The 12119-nt window shown below is 41.0% G+C and overlaps 1 protein-coding gene across 2 annotated transcripts in view; it reads right to left on the bottom strand.

The window, feature by feature from the left end:
- Positions 1–469: 469 nt before the first annotated feature.
- LOC306938320 (vesicle-associated membrane protein 2-like) overlaps positions 470–12119 on the bottom strand; it is a 20030-nt gene continuing 8380 nt past the window's right edge. For both annotated transcript variants that reach the window (XM_079522440.1, XM_079522439.1), the window contains exons 4-5: positions 1335–1386; positions 470–938 (exon numbers count right to left, since the gene is read on the bottom strand). In XM_079522440.1, coding sequence (XP_079378566.1) covers positions 922–938; positions 1335–1386 — 69 coding nt within the window. In that variant the 3' untranslated portion in view covers positions 470–921. The remainder of the gene's footprint in view (positions 939–1334; positions 1387–12119) is intronic.

The following is a 12119-nucleotide window of genomic DNA, read 5'->3' as shown; positions in this document are numbered from 1 at the left end:
CACTAAGGCCCGCCCCCACTCGATCATGATTGGAGGAAGGCCCCTCTCATCCTGATTGGATGAAGGCTTTGCCACCCGCCACCAAAACTGAAACTAGGGTTTTTTTACCCCAGGGGCTCACTGGGGACAGGGAGGAACTCCTTATATGGTCAGCACACTCTATAGTAGGGAGGTTTATCCAGAAAAAAAGAAAAAATAAGTGATATTTGAATTAAGTAAAATCACTGAATATACCTTTAAACCTTTTAACTGCATTTGAAGAGGTTGTTTTTTTCTTTTTTTTGTCCTCCTGCACCTGTAGTTGTGCAAAAGCCTTACTTTTTATGAATTAAAATGCTGAAAGGTAACAGTTTTGGACATGACATTTGTTTATAGATTACATTTATTTGGCTGCCCCCCCCCCGCCCTCCCCCACTGTGTCTACTCACTAACATAACATTCCATGATGCAGACATTTGTTCGCAGACAAATTATGCTCCTGTCAAATTGATCTATCAAACAAACCTTGATCAATGGAAAATGTTTCTTCATGTCGAAGCAAATCGAGGAAGGTATTTCAAAGCCAGATTTTCTGTGAGGTTGAGGTTAGGTTTAGGCTTACTTTATGTGGGGTTGAGGTTAGGTTTAGGCATAGTTTATGTGGGTTAAGGTTAGGTTTAGGCATAGTTTATGTGAGGTTAGGTTTAGGCATAGTTTCTGTGAGGTTGAGGTTAGGTTTAGGCTTACTTTATGTGGGGTTGAGGTTAGGTTTAGGCATAGTTTATGTGGGTTAAGGTTAGGTTTAGGCATAGTTTATGTGGGTTCGTATCTCTCTGAGATGGGGTTGGGGGGGAGAGAGGAAGAGCGGAGAGGGTGGATTTGGTAGCTGTTTGTCTTGGTGGAGGAGCAGTGTTCCATGTCGGGGGGGCCATGAAGACCAGCTCAGTAGAAGAAATACACTGAGGAGAGAGAGAGAGAGAGAGAGAGAGGAGAAGTGTTGTCAAAATACGAGAGAGATGGAGAGACCAATAATGAATGCCACAGACGAAAAACAGTCTACTGTAAGTCCACACTATGTATCCATAATGTATAAATGATAGATAAGGGGTCAGGACAATGAGGCCTTTTCATGGAGGGGTCAGGGGTCAGGACAATGAGGCCTTTTCATGGAGGGGTCAGAATGACATTTGGACTTAGACTGTTTTTCGTCTGTGGTACTCGTGAGCTTGTACATTTTTTTACGTTTTAAAAATATAATATTTTACCATACTGTATAATTATATGATGTACACTCATCCAGGAACTGTATAATGATATGATTCATGTACAATCATCCAGGAACTGTTTGTACTCACAGAATATGACTCCGAAACATATAATTCCTATGATGGTCATGATGATCATCATCTGAAAGAGACACATCCAGAGAGGTCAGTTTAAGAGAGACACACACACACACACACACACACACACACACACACACACACACACACACACACACACACACACACACATCCACAGAGGTCCGTTTAAGTGAGACTATACATCCACACGTATGATAACGGCATCCTAAGGTTAGCAGGAATATAACCTCAAACACTATATAGAGTCTATAGAGATGTGGTGTTCAGGACGGAGATATAGTTTTAGGTGGCTTTTAGACGAGGATGGTGTTCATAAGAAACGGCAAAATAAAGTATCGTTTGCTGGGGTCCTTTTAGACGAGAAGGGTGTTCTCAGGAGGTGAAAACGCATCAAAGTGAAACCACCTCCCAGAGTGGAAATCTTTGAGAACGCCGTTTTATCCCTTCTCCGTGTAAACAGGCAAAACGGTGAATCCGCAAAACGTATGACATCATGGCTCACGTTGGCTCGCAGCGCATATATTATTACATTGATGCATAATTATGATATAATGGAGTTCCTGAACAAGCCTCCCTCCTCGCCTACAAAGCGCTGCTCATCAGCGATGGTGAATGTAAAACCATGATGTAAATAAAATGCCTTAATTGTGATAGGTGGCAGCCTCGGCAGCAGCGTTTATGTAGCCTAATGTATTATAAAATATATAACCATCCCGTGGCGCGCTCTGCCTGCATGCTCTGGGCTGTCTGTCACCTAGTACCATCACCCTCCCTACTCCCCAGGTGATTAAACAAAAAGGAATCACCCTCCCCTATTAACCTATTAATTAACATTTACCTCAGTATTATTTATTCCTAACTTTAATCTGGTAGCGTTTTTAATATGTGAGAAAATAAAGTGACCGCAAAAATCTGTCCGCTGTGAGCCTTGAACTCACAGCCAATGGGTACAATGGTCTCGTAGTCTAACACCTAACACAGCAAGCTATGTAAGTCATTGAAAAGTGGGGGTTGAAGCGTGTACTTGTAGTGTGTGTTGTAGTGTGATTGACACGGGGAACAATGAAACTGTTGCGAAGGGGGAGCTGGCTCTTCTTCTTGTACAGAACGTGGGTGACTGGTCTATTTGGCAGCCCGTTACCGCCACCTAGCGATATTATAGCGTTTTCATAAAGTGTGCGTTCTCGTGTAAAGGGTCAATAAAAACTGAGAACGCAACGGGACTTTGCCGTTTTATCTGGAGACCATCGTCGTCTGAAAGGGGCCTTAGTCTCTTGAAACGTTTTAATTTAGTCACCTGGGATGTTTTAGTGTTAGTGTCTAGTTTTAGTTGACTAAATATCATAAGACTTTAGTCGACTAAATCTACAGTTGATGTATTTGTATTTAAAATGTATTTACGGCCTTGATGCCGTCGTAATGGCTGATTTTATACTTGCTGAAAATAGCCGATCGCGTCGCAGCACGATGCGTTGTGAACTTGTAGATGGAAAAAGGTAGTGCCCCCGTAATCTAGGTAAATAAAATAAAATCAAACCAAGAATCTATCATGATCAGGTGGACCCTCTTGTAAACAAGTGTATTATTATTATTATTGGGTCGTCCACTCACAGTTAACAGTCTTTGTATTGAGTTTGTGCTTGAGAAATGTACTGTAATTCTGCAAACTGTTAATAAATATTTCAATCAAAAAACTCTAAAGTTTAGAGTGATGATGATAGATTATTGGTTTATACGGTTTAGAGTCTCTAAACAGTAGGTCTATATATCTGCTGCCAGGAAGAAAGAAACCACCTAACTTTTTCAGGAAATTAGATTTTTTTTTTCACGAAATGAAGAAAACCTTTTATTTTGAGCAATACAGCCTCATCAAAGTTGGTGTTGTGACTTTATATAATTGTCAATTACTTGCATGAGAGGGGGAGAGGTGGTGGAGTTAGCTGCTTTATAGCAGATAGTTTGAGAGGGGGAGAGGTGGTGGAGTTAGCTGCTTTATAGCAGATAGTTTGAGAGGGGGAGAGGTGGTGGAGTTAGCTGCTTTATAGCAGATAGTTTGAGAGGGGGAGAGGTGGTGGAGTTAGCTGCTTTATAGCAGATAGTTTGAGAGGGGGAGAGGTGGTGGAGTTAGCTGCTTTAGCAGACAGTTTGAGAGGGGGAGAGGTGGTGGAGTTAGCTGCTTTATAGCAGACAGTTTGACGGTCCAATGGAGTTCAGAGGTTTTGTCTAGTGAGCAAAAACACCTGAGCGGGACATCCCTTAGTATCAATATTATATCCATATCGTGATATTGGACTGAATAATGGATATTGTCTGTGATTTTGGATATTGTACTATTGTGATTCTATAAGTGTTCTACAAAAATATAAATCTGGAAAAATCGTTATCGGCAGATACTCAAAATCAAATGATCGGATCGGGAGCAAAATCGGGACATCCCTATTTTTGTCCAAATGTCATTTTTTACTACTTTCCATTTGGTTCAATATTTTCTAAGCAACATCGGACGTACATTTCACATCCTACTGCATGTCATACAGTGTTGATTTCATCGACTAAAACCAAGACGAAAAATGTTCGTCAACTACCTTTTTCCACTGACGAAAACTAAACGGAAACTAAATGAAAACTAAGCTATGATGACTAAAACTAAGACTAAATATACTGACGATTTCGTCAACAAATCAAAACTATACTAAAATGTTAGGAAGGGACTAGTGGACAAGAGATCCACTAGGAAGGGACTAGTGGACAAGAGATCCAGTATAAGTCATTTTACACTTGGTTGCATGCTGAAAATAGCACAGAACGCGTCGCGCTGTGAGCTTGTAGATCGGCTATTCTCAGCAAGTGTAAAATCAGTCATTACGACGGCATCAAGGCCCGCCAAAATACATTTTAGTCGACTAAATCAACTGTAGATTTAGTCGAGTAAAATCTTATGATATTTAGTCGACTGAAACTAGACTAACACTAAAACATTCCAGGTGACTAAAATGCGACTAAAACTAATAAACTACTGTAGAGACTACGACTAAAACTAATAAACTACTGTAGAGACGACGACTAAAACTAATAAACTACTGTAGAGACGACGACTAAAACTAATAAACTACTGTAGAGACTACGACTAAAACTAAATAAACTACTGTAGAGACTACGACTAAAACGAATAAACTACTGTAGAGACTACGACTAAAACGAATAAACTACTGTAGAGACTACGACTAAAACTAATAAACTACTGTAGAGACTACGACTAAAACTAATAAACTACTGTAGAGACTACGACTAAAACTAATAAACTACTGTAGAGACTACGACTAAAACTAATAAACTACTGTAGAGACTACGACTAAAACTAAACTACTGTAGAGACTACGACTAAAACTAATAAACTACTGTAGAGACTACGACTAAAACTAATAAACTACTGTAGAGACTACGACTAAAACTAAACTACTGTAGACTACGACTAAAACTAATAAACTACTGTAGAGACTACGACTAAAACTAATAAACTACTGTAGAGACGACGACTAAAACTAATAAACTACTGTAGAGACTACGACTAAAACTAATAAACTACTGTAGAGACTACGACTAAAACTAATAAATCTACTGTAGAGACGACGACTAAAACTAATAAACTACTGTAGAGACGACGACTAAAACTAATAATCTACTGTAGAGACGACGACTAAAACTAATAAATCTACTGTAGAGACGACGACTAAAACTAATAAATCTACTGTAGAGACTACGACTAAAACTAAACTACTGTAGAGACTACGACTAAAACTAATAAACTACTGTAGAGACTACGACTAAAACTAATAAATCTACTGTAGAGACTACGACTAAAACTAATAAACTACTGTAGAGACTACGACTAAAACTAATAAACTACTGTAGAGACTACGACTAAAACTAATAAACTACTGTAGAGACTACGACTAAAACTAATAAACTACTGTAGAGACTACGACTAAAACTAATAAACTACTGTAGAGACTACGACTAAAACTAATAAACTACTGTAGAGACTACGACTAAAACAAATAAACTACTGTAGAGACTACGACTAAAACTAATAAACTACTGTAGAGACGACGACTAAAACTAATAAACTACTGTAGAGACTACGACTAAAACTAATAAACTACTGTAGAGACTACGACTAAAACAAAAAATCTACTGTAGAGACTACGACTAAAACAAATAAACTACTGTAGAGACTACGACTAAAACTAATAATCTACTGTAGAGACGACGACTAAAACTAATAATCTACTGTAGAGACTACGACTAAAACAAATAATCTACTGTAGAGACTACGACTAAAACTAATAAACTACTGTAGAGACTACGACTAAAACTAATAAACTACTGTAGAGACTACGACTAAAACTAATAAACTACTGTAGAGACGACGACTAAAACTAATAAACTACTGTAGAGACGACGACTAAAACTAATACACTACTGTAGAGACGACGACTAAAACTAATAAACTACTGTAGAGACTACGACTAAAACTAATAAACTACTGTAGAGACTACGACTAAAACTAAATAAACTACTGTAGAGACCACGACTAAAACTAATAAACTACTGTAGAGACTACGACTAAAACTAATAAACTACTGTAGAGACTACGACTAAAACTAATAATCTACTGTAGAGACTACGACTAAAACTAATAAACTACTGTAGAGACGACGACTAAAACTAATAATCTAGTGTAGAGACTACGACTAAAACTAATAAACTACTGTAGAGACGACGACTAAAACTAATAATCTAGTGTAGAGACTACGACTAAAACTAATAAACTACTGTAGAGACTACGACTAAAACTAATAAACTACTGTAGAGACGACGACTAAAACTAATAATCTACTGTAGAGACTACGACTAAAACTAATAAACTACTGTAGAGACGACGACTAAAACTAATACACTACTGTAGAGACGACGACTAAAACTAATAAACTACTGTAGAGACTACGACTAAAACTAATAAACTACTGTAGAGACTACGACTAAAACGAATAAACTACTGTAGAGACTACGACTAAAACTAATAAACTACTGTAGAGACTACGACTAAAACTAATAAACTACTGTAGAGACTACGACTAAAACTAATAAACTACTGTAGAGACGACGACTAAAACTAATAAACTACTGTAGAGACTACGACTAAAACTAATAAACTACTGTAGAGACTATGACTAAAACTAATAAACTACTGTAGAGACTACGACTAAAACTAATAAACTACTGTAGAGACGACGACTAAAACTAATAAACTACTGTAGAGACTACGACTAAAACTAAATAAACTACTGTAGAGACTACGACTAAAACGAATAAACTACTGTAGAGACTACGACTAAAACTAATAAACTACTGTAGAGACTACGACTAAAACTAATAAACTACTGTAGAGACTCTACGACTAAAACTAAATAAACTACTGTAGAGACGACGACTAAAACTAATAAACTACTGTAGAGACTCTACGACTAAAACGAATAAACTACTGTAGAGACTACGACTAAAACGAATAAACTACTGTAGAGACTACGACTAAAACGAATAAACTACTGTAGAGACTACGACTAAAACGAATAAACTACTGTAGAGACTACGACTAAAACTAAATAAACTACTGTAGAGACTACGACTAAAACTAATAAACTACTGTAGAGACTACGACTAAAACTAAATAAACTACTGTAGAGACTACGACTAAAACGAATAAACTACTGTAGAGACTACGACTAAAACGAATAAACTACTGTAGAGACTACGACTAAAACGAATAAACTACTGTAGAGACTACGACTAAACTACTGTAGACTACGACTAAAACTAATAAACTACTGTAGAGACTACGACTAAAACTAATAAACTACTGTAGAGACGACGACTAAAACTAATAAACTACTGTAGAGACTACGACTAAAACTAATAAACTACTGTAGAGACTACGACTAAAACTAATAAATCTACTGTAGAGACGACGACTAAAACTAATAAACTACTGTAGAGACGACGACTAAAACTAATAATCTACTGTAGAGACGACGACTAAAACTAATAAATCTACTGTAGAGACGACGACTAAAACTAATAAATCTACTGTAGAGACTACGACTAAAACTAAACTACTGTAGAGACTACGACTAAAACTAATAAACTACTGTAGAGACTACGACTAAAACGAATAAACTACTGTAGAGACTACGACTAAAACGAATAAACTACTGTAGAGACTACGACTAAAACTAAATAAACTACTGTAGAGACTACGACTAAAACTAATAAACTACTGTAGAGACTACGACTAAAACGAATAAACTACTGTAGAGACTACGACTAAAACGAATAAACTACTGTAGAGACTACGACTAAAACTAAATAAACTACTGTAGAGACTACGACTAAAACTAATAAACTACTGTAGAGACTACGACTAAAACTAAATAAACTACTGTAGAGACTACGACTAAAACGAATAAACTACTGTAGAGACTACGACTAAAACGAATAAACTACTGTAGAGACTACGACTAAAACGAATAAACTACTGTAGAGACTACGACTAAAACTAAATAAACTACTGTAGAGACTACGACTAAAACGAATAAACTACTGTAGAGACTACGACTAAAACTAAATAAACTACTGTAGAGACTACGACTAAAACTAATAAACTACTGTAGAGACTACGACTAAAACTAAATAAACTACTGTAGAGACTACGACTAAAACTAATAAACTACTGTAGAGACTACGACTAAAACTAATAAACTACTGTAGAGACTACGACTAAAACGAATAAACTACTGTAGAGACTACGACTAAAACTAAATAAACTACTGTAGAGACTACGACTAAAACGAATAAACTACTGTAGAGACTACGACTAAAACTAAATAAACTACTGTAGAGACGACGACTAAAACTAAAATCAAAATGTACTGCCAAAAACAACACTGATGTCACAGGCTGCGTTATCGCTGCTCATTATCAGAGGAAACGAGGGTTTCAGCGTTGTTGTTGTTGTTGTTGTTGTTGTTTTGTGTTGTTGTTGTTGTTTTGTGTTGTTGTTTTGTGTTGTTGTTGTTGTTTTGTGTTGTTGTTGTTGTTTTGTGTTGTTGTTGTTTTGTGTTGTTGTTTTGTGTTGTTGTTGTTGTTGTTGTGTGCGTGACTGTGTGTCAGAAACAATGATTTATATCATAACGTCAGAAAAACAGTAATCCCATCACCTCTGACTGACTGGCTGACTGACTGGATGATGTGTGTGTGTGTGTGTGTGTGTGTGTGTGTGTGTGTGTGTGTGTGTGTGTGTGTGTGTGTGTGTGTGTGTGTGTGTGTGTGTGTGTGTGTGTGTGTGTGTGTGTGTGTGTGTGTGTGTGTGTGTGTGTGTGTGTGTGTGTGTGTGTGTGTGTGTGTGTGTGTGTGTGTGTGTGTGTGTGTGTGTGTGTGTGTGTGTGTGTGTGTGTGTGTGTGTGTGTGTGTGTGTGTGTGTGTGTGTGTGTGTGTGTGTGTGTGTGTGTGTGTGTGTGTGTGTGTGTGTGTGTGTGTGTGTGTGTGTGTGTGTGTGTGTGTGAGTGAGTGTGAGTGAGTGAGTGCGTGCACTTGTATTATACTAGGCTACACATCGAATATCCCCAGAAATCTAGAGCATAATTTGAGAAACGGTATATTCCACGTATACTGCAGGGGGCGATGTCCCTGCCCCTCAAACTGTAAAGTTCTTATGGTTTAAAATGACCATTATGTCCAGTGTGGTTAGTGTGGTTGCACACTGGACGCGTTTTTCAGAAAACCCCTGAAATCCCCAAAACGCAGCCAGAGGGACCTTTAGCGTTGGCCTTACAATTAGTAAAATAAATGTCAGCTCAGCGTCAGACATTGGGAGGTTATGTTTAGGTGCTGGTGTTGATGTCTTCACAAGTACTATACTATAGTGATACGTGTGCGTGTGTGGTGTTGATGTCTTCACAAGTACTATACTATAGTGATACGTGTGTGTGTGTGTACGTGCGTGCATGACATGCAAACCTATAAAACCTATAAATAGTGAGTGTTTGAGATTAAATGAGTATATAGAGTGAGGGGGGAGGGGAGGGGGGGGGTGGCAGCTGTGTCACATCCCAGATGCCTCGGTGCCTCGGTTATAATCCCTGAACGCAGCTCTAATCCAGATTGGGATCTTTCCCTCTCTGGCCAGCCCACGCACGCACGCACGCACGCACGCACGCAGGCACGCACGCACGCACGCACGCACGCACGCACGCACGCACGCACGCACGCACGCACGCGCACACCCCTGTGTCATAGTCATAAACCTTGTATCTCCATATTTCAACTAAATATTACGACATAATAACGAGATCTCTTGCACTGTAGTCGACAACAACTATAGTATGTTAGTATAGTAACTATATAGGATCTATTGGAACAATGTTGCTTTTATCCGTTTTCTGAAAAGTAATAAATTTTATTTGGACATACAAAGTTTCCTCCTGACAGTGACGAAATATATCCTTCCTGCCTCCCCGATGATGTAATCCAGGATGTGATTCAAGCCCCCCCCCCCCCCCCCCCCCCCCCCGTCTGTCTGTCTGTCTGTCTGTCTGTCTGTCTGTCTGTCTGTCTCCCCCCCTCCCCCCACTCACCTACATCCATATCTCTCTCTGTCGTCCGTCCCTCCCCCCACCCCTCCCTCCCCCTCCCCCCACCCCTCTGTTTGTCTCACTCCCTAAATCGTGACTTCTGATTGGACGGTGGCAACTCAAAGGTTTTATCATGCAGAGTGAAAACCACTGGATTGGTGGCAGGTTATGGACCCTAGAGGGTGTCCTCTATACTGAGGGGCAGGTTGTGGACCCTAGAGGGTGTCCTCTATACTGAGGGGCAGGTTGGTATGGACCCTAGAGGGTGTCCTCTATACTGAGGGGCAGGTTGGTATGGACCCTAGAGGGTGTCCTCTATACTGAGGGGCAGGTTGGTATGGACCCTAGAGGGTGTCCTCTATACTGAGGGGCAGGTTATGGACCCTAGAGGGTGTCCTCTATACTGAGGGGCAGGTTGTGGACCCTAGAGGGTGTCCTCTATACTGAGGGGCAGGTTGTGGACCCTAGAGGGTGTCCTCTATACTGAGGGGCAGGTTATGGACCCTAGAGGGTGTCCTCTATACTGAGGGACAGGTTGGTATGGACCCTAGAGGGTGTCCTCTATACTGAGGGGCAGGTTGGTATGGACCCTAGAGGGTGTCCTCTATACTGAGGGGCAGGTTGTGGACCCTAGAGGGTGTCCTCTATACTGAGGGGCAGGTTATGGACCCTAGAGGGTGTCCTCTATACTGAGGGACAGGTTGGTATGGACCCTAGAGGGTGTCCTCTATACTGAGGGGCAGGTTGGTATGGACCCTAGAGGGTGTCCTCTATACTGAGGGACAGGTTGGTATGGACCCTAGAGGGTGTCCTCTATACTGAGGGGCAGGTTGGTATGGACCCTAGAGGGTGTCCTCTATACTGAGGGGCAGGTTGGTATGGACCCTAGAGGGTGTCCTCTATACTGAGGGGCAGGTTGTGGACCCTAGAGGGTGTCCTCTATACTGAGGGGCAGGTTATGGACCCTAGAGGGTGTCCTCTATACTGAGGGGCAGGTTGGTATGGACCCTAGAGGGTGTCCTCTATACTGAGGGGCAGGTTGGTAGGGACCCTAGAGGGTGTCCTCTATACTGAGGGGCAGGTTGGTATGGACCCTAGAGGGTGTCCTCTATACTGAGGGGCAGGTTGGTATGGACCCTAGAGGGTGTCCTCTATACTGAGGGGCAGGTTGGTATGGACCCTAGAGGGTGTCCTCTATACTGAGGGGCAGGTTGGTATGGACCCTAGAGGGTGTCCTCTATACTGAGGGGCAGGTTGGTATGGACCCTAGAGGGTGTCCTCTATAGACATTTTATCATGCGTGTGTGTGTGCGTGCGTGCGTGTGTGTACGGTTGTAATGCACGTAACTCGAGAACCGTTCGCCCCACCGACTTCAAATTCGACACACACGTTCCACACCCCCACAGGGAGTGCAGTGCCCGGTATCGAGTCGGTCGGACCCACGGTTCTCCAGAACCACCACAAAAGGCTCTGGTCAGGCTCTGCCAGTGGGCCTAATCAGCCTAAATCCCCTCACCATGTGCAATTTCCAGCCTCTCCCTCAGCCAATTGATTGCCATGGCAACCCCACACCTGCCAATTGATTACTTAGCCACTCCACTTTTCACAGTCAGTTTGCACTCTTCAGACACAGGCAGACAGACAGATATAGAGATCTCCATACACAGTATGGGCACAAAAGGGACACAGACAGATAGTTAAAACGGGTGCTATGACAAGTTGACAACGGGTATTATTAGGTTCCCAAGTTGCATCGTTCTCAAGTAGGCCGGTGGCCGACGGGCACGTACAGGTCTAGTGACTCCAAATTGGGAAAGGTCTCAGCTCCGATCCGAGCCCATTGAATTCCAGTTCTACTGGAAAACACAGACATGCATCATTTTAGTTACGGCAACCGTCAAATTCACAAGCCAACAGGTTACAACAGGGTTCCCCAATAGGCGGCCCGCGGAGCGCCCCCTTTTGGCCCCTGAAAAAAATAAAAATAAAAGTTTTTTGTTTTGTTTTGGGGGGGTGCCCCAGATATAAATGGCATTAAATGGGGGTCAGTAGCGTATGCATGTCAAACTGGGCACCCCCTCAAGG

Source organism: Electrona antarctica (assembly GCF_951216825.1).
Source record: "Electrona antarctica genome assembly, chromosome: 15".
Classification (NCBI taxonomy): domain Eukaryota; kingdom Metazoa; phylum Chordata; class Actinopteri; order Myctophiformes; family Myctophidae; genus Electrona; species Electrona antarctica.
The sequence above is the reverse complement of the archived record's forward strand: the minus strand, read 5'-3'. Positions and strand labels throughout refer to the sequence as shown.